Source organism: Salmo trutta, chromosome 34 (assembly GCF_901001165.1).
Source record: "Salmo trutta chromosome 34, fSalTru1.1, whole genome shotgun sequence".
In the NCBI taxonomy this organism is placed as follows: Eukaryota; Metazoa; Chordata; class Actinopteri; order Salmoniformes; family Salmonidae; genus Salmo; species Salmo trutta.
The window spans coordinates 21238767-21258264 of NC_042990.1; the positions used below are offsets into that span (position 1 = coordinate 21238767).

The following is a 19498-nucleotide window of genomic DNA, read 5'->3' on the forward strand; positions in this document are numbered from 1 at the left end:
GGAATCAGCATGAGACAGACAGACAGGAAGCTTTTCTCAGCTAGTCGAAATCATGAATCAGCGTAATTTTTATGGATACATACAAAGAACTATCAATAGAAAACAGATCAAACGAAATGAAGTGCAGCTAGTTTGCTGTCTTTCCAGCTTCAGTTTGAAGTGATTGTGTAAGCTGTGTTGTTGGCTAGCTCCTATGAACAGTGTCTTGATGAGAGACCACATTTTCTATGCCAGGCGAAATTGCGCATCATTAACTCATTATTATGGATGTATGCAAATAAATGTCACTAGAAAACAGCTTAAACAAACGCAAATGCAGCTACATTGCTATTATTTGACGTGACTGTAATTTAGCCGTAGTTGGCTAGCTAGCAAGCAAGGGATAAGAATGTTGCCAGCCAGTATGGCAATGGAACATATAGAACGAACGACTGGGTCACGTCCATAGATACAGAACAAAAAGACTGAACGACTGAGTCGCGTCTCTGTCAACCGAACCGATGGGACGACCAGCCGGCTTGGGTAGCAACCCTAGATTTGTGTCTGGACTATATCTTGTGGAGGGATGAATAGTATGAATAAATTCATCAAAATAACTTTTTTAATAAAAGTATTTCAATCATTATTTGAATATGTTAGTAACCCGTTGTATGAAAGTGATAATGCCCTCGAATGTGGTGTTTGGAGGATATATTGGCATGGTTTGCCGGTCTTCGACTTCGTCTCAGGCCTAACAACACCCATGCCAATATATCCTCCAAACACCGGCTTTGAGGGCATTTGAGGGCATTATCACTTAAATAATGCACGCTCTAGAATGCCCTTAAAGCCAATCAGAAACAATTCAACAATGCCAGGGTATCATGTGTTCTAATTATATTTCTATGAGGTAAGGATTATATTATATCACTTAACCCCACTTAATAACATGTATAGAATGTTCACTCCAATGTTCCGCCCCAACATTCTGATTCAGTGTTCCGCCACAGGGATGGAACCTTTTAACATGTTGTCATATCTGACAGTTCCTTGGCAGGGATGTGAATTGGTTTGGAATGAACCCTTTTCCTCTCTGTTCCGGTCTTTTCTTCTCCTTAGTTCCGTAGCATTCTGCATAACAGGATTGGTTTGATTGAACCAGTTTGATGAGCAGAGAGATGTAGAGCAGTAGTTTTCAACCTGTGGTCTGTGGGGGGTACTGCAGGTGGTCTGCAAATTTGTATTTTTTGTATGATTTTTTTCCTTCTTCCAAGAATAATAACAGTTGAGGGTATTAAGGGTATTATAAGCAATTTTACGTTACTTTTCACAATGCAAATTGTTAATACTAATATTAACAATAGGCTTTTACATTCAGTGATCAAACTCTAAATTTGACCACCAAGATATTTAATGTAAAAAAATTCGGTGATTCCGGGATGGTGGTCTTCGAGAGCTTTTGACGGTAATTTGGTGGTGCCCAGAACAGAAGATTGGGAACCGCTGAGTTAGAGGAGGTAGACAACATACACTCTGGATAACACACACACAACGCATGCACTCACACACACACTGTGTGCTGCTCCAGTCTCCCCTGGTCTCCCAGGGTCCAACTTGTCCTCTATGTGTTTTTAATGTCTTTATTTACCTCCAGCTGTCTGATGGTAATGTCAGGGAATGATCTAAAGACCTGTTAGGATGACAGTTCACTTCACAGGGAGAGAGAGAGAGAGGGGAGTGGGAGAGAGAGAGAGAGGGGAGAGGGAGGGAAAGAGAACAGAGAAAAGGAAGGGAAAGAGGGGAGAGAGGACATGGAGCTGTGTAGCCCTCAGTCTAAACTACCCTCAGAGCAGGACAGAAGCTGCTAACACACACACACTCACACACACACACACACACACACACACACACACACACTCACACACTCACACACACACACACACACACACTCACACACTCACACACACACACACACACACACACACACACACACACACACACTCACACACACACACACACACACACACACACACACACACACACACACACACACACACACACACATATACAAACACACACACACACACACACACTCACACACACACACACACACACACACACACATACAAACACACACACACACATATACAAACACACACACACACACACACACACACACACACACACACACACACACACACACACACACACACACACACATATACAAACACACACACACACACACACACACACACACACACACACACACACACACACACACACACACATATACAAACACACACACACACACACACACTCACACACACACACACACATACAAACACACAAACGTAAACACACTCATGTTCAGATACACACACACACACACTGCTAACACACAGTCCGTAATGTGATTTGTCAAACGTTCTACAACATGAAAGTGCTTCATTTCTAATAGAGGCAGAAATCAAATGCAGGAGGTCAATGTGGCTCAGCACACAGAGAGGTGTGACTGAAAATTGATCTGATTATGTTAAAGGATGAAGGGATGCCATTTTCTCTTCCTTTTTCCTTTTGAAATCCCTCGTTCCCCTAGTTGAGTTGTTTTGTCTCTTTTGTTAGTGGATTATTATGTGTTACTTCAAGTGTACTTTAAGTCAATTATCTGCCTGTCTGTCTTTGTCTAGGTGTGCGTGGGTGTGTGTGTGGTGTGTGTGTGTGCGTGCGTGCGTGTGTGTGTGTGTGTGTTGGAAAGTGTGAAGAACAATCTATTGAAATGAAGTGTGTGATTTGATACATACTGGAGTGGAAATGAGGAGTTTCCTTTTCTACTGAGAAGTGAGATTTGATTCTGCAGACTGTATTTCCTTGGTTTATTCGAATGACATGGTGAATGATTTACCTGTTGGATTTACATAGGAGTTTTAGATTAGTTCATTGTTTGACAATGCTTTCAACTAAACTGAAATACAAAAAAACACAAAAAGGTAGCTTGTGTAATGCAAAAAAGGAAGAGTTTAAAGTAATGAGATGAAATGCATGTAACTAGTCATTCAATCACTGTACGCAAATGTCTAAATGTAATCCTCATCTAAATTCTTTATACAATTCTCCCTTCACCAATACAGATATAGTGTCTTAATTTGACCAGTGTTGTCATAGCAAATTAATCCTGCAGCAGCAGAATTTGAACGTTTAGTCCATAATGTTGCTTCATCGGTGTTTAGGATATTATATAAGCTGGTCAAAAGTAGACTGCATGAAAAGTGAAATACTGTTAATTTAATCGTGTGTTAGTGCAGGTTTTCTGTGAATTTATGTAAATCACGAAGCTCATCTGCATATCCTGCAGTGCAGGATAATAATTCTCAGCAACTAAAGATCCTACATCTGTACATTATTCACAACCTCACTACTGTGTTCCTGCGTATATAATGACAGTCTTCCAGCTTACAACTCATCAGGCCTGTTAACATGCATCCTGTGTCTGAAATGTAGTCAGACAGGAGTTGCCTCCGGCCTCTGTCTCGGCCTAGGGGAGATGAGAACACAACACTACTGTCTGACTGTCAGAGAGTTGGAGTTCAAAAGACATTCCGCTACGTTGGTATTCTTGAATACTACACAATCAATCGCACACACGCACATACACACACTTCCCTGATGTGTCTGTCTACCCCAGCTGGCAGTCATCATAGCTCCAATTCTAATAATAGTCATTACACTCAGAAACAGAGAACATGACCCAGATGAGCCTGTGTGTGTGTGTGTGTGTGTGTGTGTGTGTGTGTGTGTGTGTGTGTGTGTGTGTGTGTGTGTGTGTGTGTGTGTGTGTGTGTGTGTGTGTGTGTGTGTGTGTGTGTGTGAGTGTGTGTGTGCGCGCGTGTGCGTGTGTGTCCATGCATGCATGCATATGCTTTGTGTGTGCGTGCGTGCGTGCGTGTGGTGTGTTTGTGTCCATGCATGCATGCGTATGCTTTGTGTGTGTGTGTGTGTGTGTGTGTGTGTGTGTGTGTGTGTGTGTGTGTGTGTCTGGGTTGGTTCTTCTATCCTTGTGGGGACCTAAAATTCCCATAAGTCCCCATAAGGATAGTAAAACAAGGACATATTATCCCTCGTGGGGACATTTCCTACATCCCCATGAGGACAAAGGCAAATTTAAGCTTAGTGGTTAGGTTAAGGGTTAGGGTTACAATTAGGGTTAGTGTAAAGGTAAGGGGTTAGTGGTTAGGTTGAGGGTTAGGAGTTAAGTTTAGGGTTTGGGTTAGGGTTATGGGATGAGGAAAATAGGATTTTGAATGAAACATTTTTTAGGTCCCTACAAGGATAGAAGAACATAATGTGTGTGTGTGATTTGCTTTGCTTAAAAAAGAATCATAAATTTAAAAAATCAGCATATCTGCTTGAAATTTGTTGGCTTAACGTTGACTTTCATATAAATCACGCATCAATGATAGATGCACTAAAACAAGCTATGAACACAGATCTCCAGTTATAATTCAAAACAGTACAAGGCTTCATTGAGATGTCAGCCTCTTTCTCCACTGTCCAGCCTAGTTAAGAAGCCTGCTGCTTTTCTTGAATAGGGACGGTCAGCCGATCCTGTGTGTACGTCAGAAGCTTAGTGTAGCAGAGTGTTACAATCTGCTGAGAGAGAAGAGAAGACTGAAGATATCTGCTGGGTGCCCGCAGGCCAGCACCAAGACTGGGCCAGAAAGACAAGGGCTGAATAGGAAAGAGAGAGAGAGAGAGAGAAGGGGGAGGAGGTGAGATAGATTGGAGAGAGAGAGATAGAAGGGGGACGAGGTGAGATAGATTGGAGAGAGAGAGATAGAAGGGGAGGAGGTGAGATAGGTTGGAGAGAGAGATAGAAGGGGAGAGGAGGGGAGATAGGGTGGAGAGAGAGATAGAAGGGGGAGGGGGAGATAGGGTAGAAAGAGAGAGATAGAAGGGGGAGGAGGGGAGATAGGGTGGAGAGAGAGAGAAATACAGTGAACATAGCCTTGCTATTGAGAAATGCCGCCGAAGGCAGAGCTGGCTCTGAAGAGAAGACAGGCTATGTGCACACTGCCCACAAAATGAGGTGGAAACTGAGCTGCACTTCCTAATCTCCTGCCAAATGTATGACCACATTAGAGACACATATTTCCCTCAGATTACACAGATCCACAAAGAATTCGAAAACAAACCTGATTTTGATCAACTCCCATATCTACTGGGTGAAATACCACAGTGTACCATCACAGCTGCAAGATTTGTGACCTGCTGCCACAAGAAAAGGTCAACCAGTGAAGAACAAACACCATTGTAGATACAACCCATATTTATGCTTATTTATTTTTCCCTTTTGTAGTTTAACTATTTGCACATCATTACAACACTGTATATAGACATAATATGACATTTGAAATGTATTTATTATTATTTATTATTTTGTAATATTTACTATTCATTTTTTATTGTTTATTTCACTTTTGTTTATTATCTATTTCACTTGCTTTGACAATGTAAACATGTGTTTCCCATGCAAATAATGCCCCTTAAATTGAAATAGTGAGAAAGGGGGAATACGGGAGAGAGAGGGGAGGGAAAGAGCGAGAGAGAGATAGAGGGAGGAAACCTGAAGAATGGGGCCGCTATGGGTCGTCTGTGGGTGGTGGGTGATCTGAAACCCATCGGGGGGCTCTCCTCATTCTCTGCTCCATCCTCTCTATCCAGTCTCCCTCTCTCTTTTTCTATTTTCTCTACCCCTCTGTCTCTGTCTCTCTATCTATTCAGGCCATGCTGGCTGAGTTGCTTCTTGTTTGAAAGGCTCCGACTCACTCACTGTCTTTCTTTCTCCCTCTTTATTTGAACCTCTCCTGCTGCTGTGGTAGCACACTGGTAATTCACCTAATAGATGTGGGAGTCTCTCTCTCTTTCTCTCTGTCTCTCCTATCTTCTTGTTCTCTCTGTCTTCTTCCTCTGTCTCTGTCGCTCTCTCTCTTTCTCTCTCTGTCTCTGCTCTCTCTCTCACTCTGGCTCTCCTATCTTCTCGTTCTCTCTGTCTTCTTCCTCTGTCTCTGTCGCTCTCTCTCTTTGTCTGTCTCTCTCTTTCTCTCTTCTCTCTCTCTCTCTCTCTCTCTCTCTCTCTCTCTCTCTCTGTTATCTGCTGAGGTTTCATGATTACTAGGGCAACAAAGCCAGTCTTTGTGCCATGCGGAGCTCCTTTCTTACTCTCTTATTTACTCTGCCTTTTCAATGTCACCCAACCCTGGTCCAACCCTGGTCCAACCCTGGTCCAACCCTGGTCCAACCCTTGACCAACCCTGGTCCAACCCGCTCTGCTCCTCACCTCTCCCATGTTCTACAGAGGAACACAAATCCCACACAATGGTGAACCGACGAAAACATTATTCTCTCCCCTCCTTGCACCTTGTAACACAACTCTGGCCCCCCTCTCTATCTCTCCATCGGTCCATTCATCCCTCCCTCCATCTCTCCACTTCTCTCTCTCTTTTTCCTCTTTCTTTCTTTCTTTCTTTCTTTCTTTCTCTCTCTCTCTCTCTCGCTCTCTCACACACACCATCTATCTCCTGCTCTCTCCCTCTCTGACCCTCCATCCCCCATTCATCCATCCATCCATCTATCTATCCCTCACTCTCTCTCTCTTGCTCCCCCCCTCTCTCTCTGTCTCTCACCTCTCTGGTGAACTGCAGTTGTAAGTAATAGCCAAGGGTAATTGTCCCCCCACCCCCTCTCCTCCTCTCCTCCTCTTCTTTCTGGAGCCCCCTAGGGTCTCTGGTGTCCTCTTGGCTTTCCACCGCGGTGATAAGATGTCCATGCTATTAAGAATGAAAGCTAATCCCTCTCTCTACCTCTCTTCCTCTCTTGTAGTGAATACTCAGGCAACACAAAACACCTCAGTCACAGGGAAGGGCAGGGGGTTGGAAGAGGGGAGGCTGGTAGAGAGAGAGAGGGAGGGGTAAATGAAGAGTGGGAGGTGAAGCGAAGGGGTTGAGTTGTGTGGGTAAATAATTGATGTTCGGCACTTTCGTTTTTTAATCTGTAAATGAGACGTCCACTAAGATGCCTCCTGGGTCCTGGACTCAGTGTGTGTGACACTCTATCGGTGTGTGTGTGTGTGTGTGTGTGTGTGTGTGTGTGTTTGTGTGTGTGTGTGTGTGTGTGTGTGCGACACCCTATCCCTCCTCCCATTAAGGATAACAAGATGGAGGATAATGATCCAGTTGAGAGAGTGTCTGTCCTGTCTGTCTCCCAGGTGGATCACATCATGTCCCCTGAGTGGTGTCTACCTGCCTGTGTGTGTGTGTGTGTGTGTGTGTGTGTGTGTGTGTGTGTGTGTGTGTGTGTGCGTGTGCGTGCTTTAGAGCTGAGCGATATGGAGCTGGGCAAAATGTAATTTTGATATGGACAAAAATCCATATTGCGATAAATTGACACATTTTTTGCGATAAAGATAAATCAGCGCTAAATTATTTTTAGGGGGAGGTGGGTGATATGGACGAAAAGTCATATCACGATATACTGTATTAGTGTTTTATTAGTTAGAATTGTTCTTCCACTTTAACATTACAGAGTAATGTGTGTAGATTGTTGACAAAAAAATGACGATTAAATCCACTTTAATCCCACTTTGTAACACAATAAAATGTGGGAAACGTCAAGGGGTGTGAATACTCTCTGAATGCGCTATTCACCAACTGAGGAAGTGGGAACTCAAAACTAGAGGTCGGCCGATTAATTGGAATGGCCGATTAATTAAGGCCGATTTCAAGTTTTCATAACAATCGGAAATCGGTATTTTTGGACGCCGATTTGGCCGATTTTTTTTGTATTTAAAAAAAATGTACACCTTTATTTACCTAGGCATGTCAGTTAAGAACACATTCTTATTTTCAATGACAGCCAAGGAACAGTGGGTTAACTGCCTTGTTCAGGGGCAGAACGACAGATTTTTACCTTGTCAGCTCGGGGATTCAATCTTGCAACCTTACGGTTAACTAGTCCAACGCTCTAACCACCTGCTTTACATTGCACTCCACGAGGAGCCTGCCTGTTAGGCGAATGCAGTAAGAAGCCAAGCTAAGTTGCTAGCTAGCATTAAACTTATCTTATAAAAAACAATCAATCATAATCACTAGTTAACTACACATGGTTGATGATATTACTAGTTTATCTAGCCTGTCCTCAATACACAGAAGTATATATTTTTAAACCTGCATATTTAGCTAAAAGAAATCTAGGTTAGCAGGCAATATTAACCAGGTGAAATTGTGTCATTTTGCATTCATTGCACGCAGAGTCAGGGTATATGCAACAGTGTGGGCCGCCTGGCTCGTTGCGAACTAATTTGCCTGATTTTTACGTAATTTTGACATAACATTGAAGGTTGTGCAATGTAACAGGAATATTTAGACTTAGGGATGCCACCCGTTAGATAAAATACGGAACGGTTCCGTATTTCACTGACAGGAAAAACGTTTTGTTTTCGAGATGATAGTTTCCGGATTCAACCATATTAATGACCTAAGGCTCGTATTTCTGTGTGTTATTATGTTATAATTAAGTCTATGATTTGATAGAGCATTCTGACTGAGCGGTGGTAGGCAGCAGCAGGCTCGTAAGCGTTCATTCAAACAGCACTTTCGTGCGTTTGCCAGCAGCCCTTCGCAATGCATTGCGCTGTTTATGACTTCAAGCCTGTCAACTCCCAAGAGTTAGGCTGGTGTAAACGATGTGAAATGGCTAGCTAGTCAGCCGGGTGCGCGCTAATAGCGTTTCAAACGTCACTCGCTCTGAGACTTGGAGTAGTTGTTCCCCTTGCTCTACATGGGTAACGCTGCTTCGAGGGTGGCTGTTGTCGATGTGTTCCTGGTTCGAGCCCAGGTAGGAGCTAGGAGAGGGACGGAAGCTATACTGTTACACTGGCAATACTAAAGTGCCTATAAGATCATCCAATAGTCAAAGGTATATGAAAATACAAATCGTATAGAGAGAAATAGTCCTATAATTCCTATAATAACTACAACCTAAAACTTCTTACCTGGGAATATTGAAGACTCATGTTAAAAGGAACCACCAGCTTTCATATGTTCTGAGCAAGGAACTTAAACCTTAGCTTTTTTACATGGCACATATTGCACTTTTACTTTCTTCTGCAACACTTTGTTAATGCATTATTTAAACCAAATTGAACATATTTCATTATTTATTTGAGGCTAAATAGATTTTATTTATGTATTATATTAAGTTAAAATAAGTGTTCATTCAGTATTGTTGTAATTGTCATTATTACAAATAAATAAAGGTAAAAAATTGGACGATTAATCGGTATCAGCTTTTTTGGGGGGGGGGGGTCCTCCAATAATTGGTATCGGTATCGACGTTGAAAAATCATAATCAGTCGACCTCTACTCAAAACACTTAGCTTAGAAAGCTGTGACTCTCCTCTCCTCTCTCATGTCGGTCATTTTCGGTTTATCGTCACCTGCTGGTGGTTAGATAAACACCTTTGTAAAATGCCCTGCTCAAGGCTGTGCTGTGATATCTCATTATGAGTTTCAAACAGACTCAACAAGCATCATAGTGGCTGCTGGGAAATATCACATGGACACCATTGTCACAGGCCAGCTCTGTACACTGAAATGCAAGAGAGAGATCGAGAGAGAGAGGTAAGTAGGTAGAGAGAGACAGATTGGTAGAGAGAGACTGGTAGGTAGAGAGAGAGGGAAAAGGGATGAGAGAGAAAGAAAGAAGGAGCGAGGGAATCAGTTTGGTAGAGATAGAGAGCGAGGGAGAGAGGAAGAGGAGAGAGGGCAGATGTGATGATTAAGTCTGAGTGTGTCAGGGTGTGTGTGTGATTGTGCGTCCCTGGAGGAACGCAGAGATGAAGGTCTCCCAGAGTCATGGCATCTGTTGACTGCTGCTGCTAGTGAAGAATCGCTTCACAAAGACTCTGAGGCAGACACACACCGATGCATGCACACACACTCACCGATGTATGCACACGCACACACACCGATGCACACTCACACACTCCCCGCTCCAAGGGCAGCCAGCTGCCTCTAGAGCCTGTTTTCCTGGCATGCATGGTCACGTGTGTGTGTGTGTGTGTGTGTGTGTGTGTGTGTGTGTGTGTGTGTTACCTATCTATTAGAACAGACAGGTAATTTATAAGAATTCTCTCTGCTCAGATCAGGTAGGATGAAGACACACAAAAAACACAAACACAAACACGTAGATCAGCCAAGAATAAAGACCTCTAATAAGAAAATGAATAACACCAGTCGAGGGGAGGTGACCCCCGACAGGTCACATGGTGTTGAGATCTTAGACATGATTGGCTAGTTGTTGTGGTTGCCATGGCACCAATGGGCAGTACCGGTATGTTGACGGATGTTACACACACACACAAGCTACAGCGTCAGCCGTTTCAGCCCTGTGTGGGCGCGACCTAATCTGTTACCCATCATGCATCCTGCTCCCCTAATGAAAACGCAAGGTCCCATCCGTCACAGGAGCATATGGCAAATAGAAATTGAACCACACACACCTTCTCAGGCAGAGAGAGGGACGCCCAAGAGGGTCTGGATGATGGAGGATCATTGAGAAGGACCCCAGAGCCATAACAAATGAATAACAACTGAAACTTCTTTAAGGAAGCTGCTTGAATTCCTCCTTTTCTCCCTCGGATACCTCTCATCTCTATCCCCCTGCTTTGACTGTGTTGATAGGCAAACGCTGTGACTGATTGTATAGAAGCAACTGGTACAAAACAGTGACAGCATAGTTATTTTTGGACACACTGTAGACTTAAACCATGTTTTTTTTGGAGGGGGGGGGTTCATTCTCCTATTATATTCAATTACACCAGCATTCATAGAAAGTCACGCCACTTCACCGAACATCACTTAGCTTGGCTTCACTTAACATTCCATGTTAACATCCTCTACAACTCTCCCTCTGATTGTCTCTCACACTCACACACACATTGCTCTGATTCACTGTCACTATGTCACTTGGTGCATCCTGAGCTGAAAGCAGTCAAGCAATATTTCAGTGGAGGCTCCTCAGAGGAGGAAGGGGAGGACCATCCTCCTCAATAAATTTTTTTGCTAAAACTATAATAAATATCACCAAAAATGTTATTAAAACACACTATTTTGCAAAGAATGTCTACAGTAGCCTCAGCAGCACTCTGTAGGGTAGCACCATGGTGTAGCCGGAGGACAGCTATCTTCCATCCTCCTCTGGGTACATCTACTTCAATACAAAACCTAGGAGGCTTATGGTTCTCACCCCATTCCATAGACTTATACAGTAATTATGACAACTTCCGGAGGACGTCCTCCAGCCTGTTAGAGCTCTTTCGCCTGGTCACATAGAGCTGATGTGTTGTGCATTGAAGTCCACAAGCGAAGGGAAGAGGTGAGAGGAGGAGAGCGCATAGATGCAAGAAGGAATACAACGTGGCTGCTATGAAAGTTAACTGTGTTTACGCGTGATCAGGAGTGTATTCATTACGCCGATTCTGTTGAAAAACATTTCTTAAACGGAACAAAATAGGGATAAACATACCTGAATTTGTCCAATAGAAACTCTCGTTTGCACCTGTTGGACTAATGATTACACCCTATATCAGCTAGATGTAGGCAAGAGTGTGCAAGCCTGTATTGAATGTCACTGTCTGTCCTCAAATATGTCTCGACCTGTGTGCACCTACATTGTAATCTTTCCTTCATAGGCTAGGTTGTAGCAACCTCATGATGGGTACAGGGAAAATTAGAGTATCATGTAGTAGCCTAAACCTACCACTGTTACATTGAACTGGGTGAATGGAATATGAATGATAGCTATCCAATATGCTGTAATAGAAATAAGGCCATGTGACTTAAACGGCATCAACTGCCTCTAGGGTGTTTATTTATTTTATTTGACCTTTTATCCGGTGTGAGAAATGTAGTCATGACTCATGTAACCTTGTTTTAGCAGAAAGACTGATACCTTTCTTTTTTCTCTCTGTCTCTCTCTCTCTCTCTCCCTCCCTCCCCCTCAGGGTTTTTTCCGTAGATCCATCCAGAAGAACATGGTCTACACGTGTCACCGGGACAAGAACTGCAACATAAACAAGGTGACCAGGAACCGCTGTCAGTACTGCCGGCTCCAGAAGTGCTTTGGCGTGGGCATGTCCAAAGAGTGTGAGTCTCAATCACACACACGCCATCCTATTCATCCTCTAGTGGATTTAAACACACAGACACACACGCCATCCTATTCATCCTCTAGTGGATTTAAACACACAGACACACACGCCATCCTATTCATCCTCTAGTGGATTTAAACACACAGACACACACGCCATCCTATTCATCCTCTAGTGGATTTAAACACACAGACACACACGCCATCCTATTCATCCTCTAGTGGATTTAAACACACAGACACACACGCCATCCTATTCATCCTCTAGTGGATTTAAACACACAGACACACACACGCCATCCTATTCATCCTCTAGTGGATTTAAACACACAGACACACACGCCATCCTATTCATCCTCTAGTGGATTTAAACACACAGACACACACGCCATCCTATTCATCCTCTAGTGGATTTAAACACACAGACACACACGCCATCCTATTCATCCTCTAGTGGATTTAAACACACAGACACACACACGCCATCCTATTCATCCTCTAGTGGATTTAAACACACAGACACACACGCCATCCTATTCATCCTCTAGTGGATTTAAACACACAGACACACACGCCATCCTATTCATCCTCTAGTGGATTTAAACACACAGACACACACACCATCCTATTCATCCTCTAGTGGATTTAAACACACAGACACACACGCCATCCTATTCATCCTCTAGTGGATTTAAACACACAGACACACACACGCCATCCTATTCATCCTCTAGTGGATTTAAACACACAGACACACACGCCATCCTATTCATCCTCTAGTGGATTTAAACACACAGACACACACGCCATCCTATTCATCCTCTAGTGGATTTAAACACACAGACACACACGCCATCCTATTCATCCTCTAGTGGATTTAAATCCTTCAGCGCTCTGCTCTTGCACTTTTTAACTTTTTAAGTGGATTGCATTTCTCACTTTTAATAATATGGTGTGTGTGTGCGTGCGTGCGGGTGTGTGTATGCGGGTGTGTTGTTGCTATGCTCAGCAGGGTTATATCCAACATGCTGTATCAGGTGATTACCACTCCAGCAACAGCAGAACTTTTCCCAAGTCTGTTGAAATTAAAGTAGTACTTGTTTGATTCCTCCATCTTACCTTGATTTCTGACAGAAATCCCCCAGCATCCACACACTGTGCCCTTCAAGAGGGTTGATCCTATAGTGTCTGTGCCTGTATGTGTCTGAAGTACAGAACTGGCTGGTGGGACTCTCTCCCAGGAGAAAGATGGATGGATGAGAGGAACTAGTGCAGGTGAATGATAAAGAGTTTTCTTTGGTGGTTAAATTCTCAAACACGATCCGCGTACTTCCTACACACTTTAAGGCCCTTTGAAACACATCAGCGACAGATTTACCCTTGAATCCATTACAATTACAAAGATTCATTCATTCTGAAAGGTGACATTTAAATTGTAATTTGCGATATACATATTGCAATTCCATCCCATTGAGAAGGGTATCCTTGACGACCTGATTAGAAGACACCTCCACACATAGTACACTGTCTCCTTTTTTATTAAATGATCAAAGTATTACAGTTTGACACGAGGACATGAGAACTGTTGCAGGTGTTGCACATGGAAAAGGTAACAGTAACATGATAACCACTGGTGAATCATGCTGTGAAGGTAACAAGTACTCTTGTCCAAAAATTGTAAAACCACTGTCCTTGAAATCAACGACTTGATGTGAGTGGCATGCATCATCACCCAACCCGCTAAAGAACCGAGTATGTTCAGCCATTGGAGTGTGTGTGTATGTTTGTGTGTGTGTGTGTCTTAGCGATCATGTTCCTCCATTCCATTGTCAGCGACGGGAACAGTTTGCATTTCACAGGTTATTGCCGCTTTTTGATTGCATCTGCAGTTAGGGTGCCCGTCCACTTCACGCTCCATTAGCCCTGAGGGAAAGAAGCCATTGCTCTCTTTTGTTTTTTTCTCTCCTCTTTCTCCCCCATAGACTCACAGAGAAGGTGCTGCCTCTATTCTCCTGTACACCTGGTCTGGCTTCCCCATAGAGATAGTGTATAATGTATATAGTGTTCCATTTCATTCTGTATGTCTCCCCCACTGAGCACAGGAACCATTCCCCTCCTCCGTGTGTTGCTGTGATGAGGTTGTGTACCTTACCTTACTCCACTCCTGTAGCTGCTAGCTAACCCCAGCAGGTACCCTGTCCTTCCTATAAAGTGTGCCGCGATGCTAATGTAGTGTTGTTTACTGGTGTGTTATTGAAGAGGGAGCTAGGTACTGTGGGTCCGGTAGCACTTTATTTTACGGTACTGCTTCTGTTGATATTTCTATGGTATTTTAGGAAATTCTCTCCTCAGTCAGAGGGAACCAGGCTCAGGAGGCCCATGCTTCATCTTTTGCCTCGCAGATACCCTTACAGAAGAAAAAAAAACAAATGAAAACCACAAAAACACGTTTTCATGTGATCTTATGTGAAGTTAATGTGATAATGTGTGACAACATGTAAACCATGGAAATACACGTGACGTTTTCTAAAAACACGTGTTTTCACATAATTTCACGTGAATTTTCATGTGAAATCATGTGATTTTCCATATGTGATATCATGTGTTTTTTCAGTAAGGGTAACCAGCCCCATGTTCAGAGTTCAGGCACAAAGGAGTGTATGTGGGTTTGGATTTGTGTGTGTAGGTGTATATGTGCGTGCATGCATGTGTCTGCGTGGGGCCAGTTAGTGATGTTACAGAGTATGATATGGAGCTGATATGGAGAAGTCATTTCAGGTCACTGGCCCCTACAGTCACATTTCCCCTGCTCTGGTCTCTGACGTAGAGAGTTCAGAAAGCTGGCTGGCGTAGCATCAGCTGTGTTTCACTGCTGTCTGACCACACACTTTCTCCACTGGGGCATGGTATGAGGTTGTATGTGTGTGTGGAGGGGGATGGTCATATATCACAGGCTCCCAGAGAAGAGAGGGGGGGGGGGGGCGAGTTGGTCGGTGTGTCCCATGGGTCGGGTATGGGGGGGGGGGGGGGGGGTGATTAAGGAAGAAATGGGTATTCATGGCGAGGCGAACACTAGGAGAGAACGCCCCCAGGACAATCAATTACCCAGCACTCCAAACAAATGGCCAGGAGCAGATATATCCCAGTGATGCATCAGACAGCAGGCTGGAGGAGGAGGAGGGAAGGATGGACGGAATACATCTAGTCTATCCTTCATCTCATCATCACCTCTTCAAACTACAGATATTATTGCTTCTCTTTACTCCCAAATGAACGAGAGAAAATATTCCCTCATTCTATGAATAAGTATTTTCCTCTTGAATAACTTTTGATTTGATTGACCCTGAAGGTCAGGTGTTATGTAAAGGACTGGGCCTTAGGGGCTCCATTTAGAAATAACAATGTATTAACATGAGAACACATACTTTTATTGCCAGTTAAAGACAGACTGTGTTTACACAGGCAGCACAACTCTGATCTTTTTAGACACTAATTGATGTTTTGACCAATCAAGTCAGCTCTTTTGCCACTAATTGATTAAAAGATCAGAATTGGACTGCCTTTGTAAACGCAGCCAAAGACACCATAGACTGTAGTCTGTAGTAGAGTGTGTAAAATATGGTGGTGTACACTATGCTCCTGAGTGGCGCAGCGGTCTAAGGCACTGCATCTCAGTGTTAGAGGAGTCACTACAGACCCTGGTTCCATTCCAGGCTGTATCACAGCGGTCTAAGGCACTGCATCTCAGTGTTAGAGGAGTCGCTACAGACCCTGGTTCCATTCCAGGCTGTATCACAGCGGTCTAAGGCACTGCATCTCAGTGTTAGAGGCGTCACTACAGACCCTGGTTCCATTCCAGGCTGTATCACAGCGGTCTAAGGCACTGCATCTCAGTGTTAGAGGAGTCACTACAGACCCTGGTTCCATTCCAGGCTGTATCACAGCAGTCTAAGGCACAGCATCTCAGTGTTAGAGGAGTCACTACAGACCCTGGTTCGAATAAAAGTTTAAGTAAATGCAGTATGACCCTGTTGGTAATCTAGGGTGGAGTGTGTATTACTATAGTAATCTAGGGTGGAGTGTGCACTACTGTGATAATCTAGGGTGGAGTGTGTATTACTATAATAATCTAGGGTGGAGTGTGTACTACTATAGTAATCTAGGGTGGAGTGTGTATTACTATAGTAATCTAGGGTGGAGTGTGCACTACTGTAGTAATCTAGGGTGGAATGTGCACTACTGTGGTAATCTAGGGTGGAGTGTGTACTACTGTGGTAATCTAGGGTGGAATGTGCACTACTGTGGTAATCTAGGGTGGAGTGTGTACTACTGTAGTAATCTAGGGTGGAGTGTGCACTACTGTGGTAATCTAGGGTGGAATGTGCACTACTGTGGTAATCTAGGGTGGAGTGTGTACTACTGTAGTAATCTAGGGTGGAGTGTGCACTACTGTAGTAATCTAGGGTGGAATGTGCACTACTGTGGTAATCTAGGGTGGAGTGTGTACTACTGTAGTAATCTAGGGTGGAGTGTGCACTACTGTAGTAATCTAGGGTGGAATGTGCACTACTGTGGTAATCTAGGCTGGAGTGTGTACTACTGTAGTAATCTAGGGTGGAGTGTGCACTACTGTAGTAATCTAGGGTGGAGTGTGCACTACTGTGGTAATCTAGGGTGGAGTGTGTACTACTGTGGTAATCTAGGGTGGAGTGTGCACTACTGTAGTAATCTAGGGTGGAGTGTGCACTACTGTGGTAATCTAGGGTGGAGTGTGTATTACTATAGTAATCTAGGGTGGAGTGTGCACTACTGTGGTAATCTAGGGTGGAGTGTGTATTACTATAGTAATCTAGGGTGGAGTGTGTATTACTATAGTAATCTAGGGTGGAGTGTGCACTACTGTAGTAATCTAGGGTGGAGTGTGTATTACTATAGTAATCTAGGGTGGAGTGTGCACTACTGTGGTATTCTAGGGTAAAGTATGTATTACTATAGTAATCTAGGGTGGAGTGTGTACTACTATAGTAATCTAGGGTGGAGTGTGTATTACTATAGTAATCTAGGGTGGAGTGTGCACTACTGTAGTAATCTAGGGTGGAGTGTGTATTACTATAGTAATCTAGGGTGGAGTGTGTACTACTATAGTAATCTAGGGTGGAGTGTGTATTACTATAGTAATCTAGGGTGGAGTGTGCACTACTGTGATAATCTAGGGTGGAGTATGTATTACTATAGTAATCTAGGGTGGAGTATGTATTACTATTGTAATCTAGGGTTGAGTGTGTACTACTATAGTAATCTAGGGTGGAGTGTGTATCACTGTAGTAATCTAGGGTGGAGTGTGTATTACTATTGTAATCTAGGGTGGAGTGTGTATCACTATAGTAATCTAGGGTGGAGTGTGCACTACTATAGTAATCTAGGGTGGAGTGTGTACTACTATAGTAATCTAGGGTGGAGTGTGTACTACTATAGTAATCTAGGGTGGAGTGTGTACTACTATGAAGTTTTCAGCTGAAGTAATCTTGGCCTCCGTGTGAAGAAGCTGTTAAATTAAGACATTTCATTGTCGGGCCCTGTGCCATGCTGCGACACACACACACACACACACACACACACACACACACACCCTTCACTTTCAAGCACGCTGCCACGCTTTATAGGACCACTGCTCTCCAGGACACTCACACGCTAATCCTCATCTGGTCAATGAGCTACGTACTGTCTTCCCTCCGTCCCTCTCTTCTTCCCTCCCTCTCTCACTTCCTCTTTCTCCCCCCCTCTCTCCCTCCCTCCTGTCCTCCATCCGTCTCTCCCTCCCTCCTGTCCTCCCTCTCACTCCCTCCTGTCCTCCCTCCCTCCTGCCCTCCCTCCGTCTCTCCCTCCCTCCCTCCTGTCCTCCCTCCCTCTCTCCTGTCCTCCCTCTCCCTCCCTCCTGTCCTCCCTCCCTCTCTCCTGTCCTCCCTCTCACTCCCTCCTGTCCTCCCCCCCTCTCCTGTCCTTCCTCCGTCTCTCCCTCTCTCCTGTCCTCCCTCTCCCTCCCTTTTGTCCTCCCTCTCACTCCCTCCTGTCCTCCCTATCTCCCTTCCTCCTGTCCTCCCTCTCACTCTTCCCTCCGCCTCTCCCTCCCTCTTGTCCTCCCTCTCACTCCCTCCTGTCCTCCCTCCCTCCTGTCCTCCCTCCCTCCTGTCCTCCCTCCCTCTCTCCTGTTCTCCCCTTCCCTCCTGTCCTCCCTCTCACTCCCACCTGTCCTCACTCCGTCTCTCACTCCCTCCTGTCCTCCCTCCCTCCGTCTCTTCCTCCTTCCTGTCCTCCCTCCGTCTCTCCCTCCTTCCTGTCCTCCCTCTGTCTCTCCCTCCTTCCTGTCCTCCCTCTCACTCCCTCCTGTCCTCCCTCTCACTCCCTCCTGTCCTCCCCCTCTCCTGTCCTCCCTCCGTCTCTCTCTCCCTTCTGTCCTCCCTCTTCCTCCTTCCTGTCCTCCCTCTCACTCCCTCCTGTCCTCCCTCTCACTCCCTCCTGTCCTCCCCCCTCTCCTGTCCTCCCTCTGTCTCTCTCTCCCTTCTGTCCTCCCTCTCCCTCCCTCCTGTCCTCCCTTTCACTCCCTCCTGTTTTCCCTCCCTCCTGTCCTCCCTCCCTCCTGTCCTCCCTACCTCTCACTCCCTCCTGTCCTCCCTCCTTCCTGTCCTCCCTCCCTCTCACTCCCTCCTGTCTTCCCTCCCTCTCACTCCCTCCTGTCCTCCCTCCCTCTCACTCCCTCCTGTCCTCCCTCTCACTCCCTCCTGTCCTCCCCCCTCTCCTGTCCTCCCTCTGTCTCTCTCTCCCTTCTGTCCTCCCTCTCCCTCCCTCCTGTCCTCCCTTTCACTCCCTCCTGTTTTCCCTCCCTCCTGTCCTCCCTCCCTCCTGTCCTCCCTACCTCTCACTTTTTCCTGTCCTCCCTCCTTCCTGTCCTCCCTCCCTCTCACTCCCTCCTGTCTTCCCTCCCTCTCACTCCCTCCTGTCCTCCCTCCCTCTCACTCCCTCCTGTCCTCCCTCCCTCCTGTCCTCCCTCCCTCTCACTCCCTCCTGTCCTCCCTCCCTCCTGTCCTCCCTCCCTCTCACTCCCTCCTGTCTTCCCTCCCTCTCACTCCCTCCTGTCCTCCCTCCCTCTCACTCCCTCCTGTCCTCCCTCCCTCCTGTCCTCCCTCCCTCCTGTCCTCCCTCCCTCCTGTCCTCCCTCCCTCCTGTCCTTTCTCTCTTTCTCTCTGGCTGCTGGAGTAGCTGACAGACAGCTTTCTGGGCTGGTGGATGCCCAGGATAACGTTAACACACACAGCCT

General features: G+C 45.1%; 1 protein-coding gene across 2 annotated transcripts in view; it reads left to right on the plus strand.

Moving 5' to 3' along the window:
* LOC115173784 (retinoic acid receptor beta) overlaps positions 1-19498 on the plus strand; it is a 124736-nt gene that overhangs the window by 64885 nt on the left and 40353 nt on the right. For both annotated transcript variants that reach the window (XM_029732180.1, XM_029732181.1), the window contains exon 3: positions 12038-12179. In XM_029732180.1, the coding sequence (XP_029588040.1) occupies positions 12038-12179 (142 nt within the window). The remainder of the gene's footprint in view (positions 1-12037; positions 12180-19498) is intronic.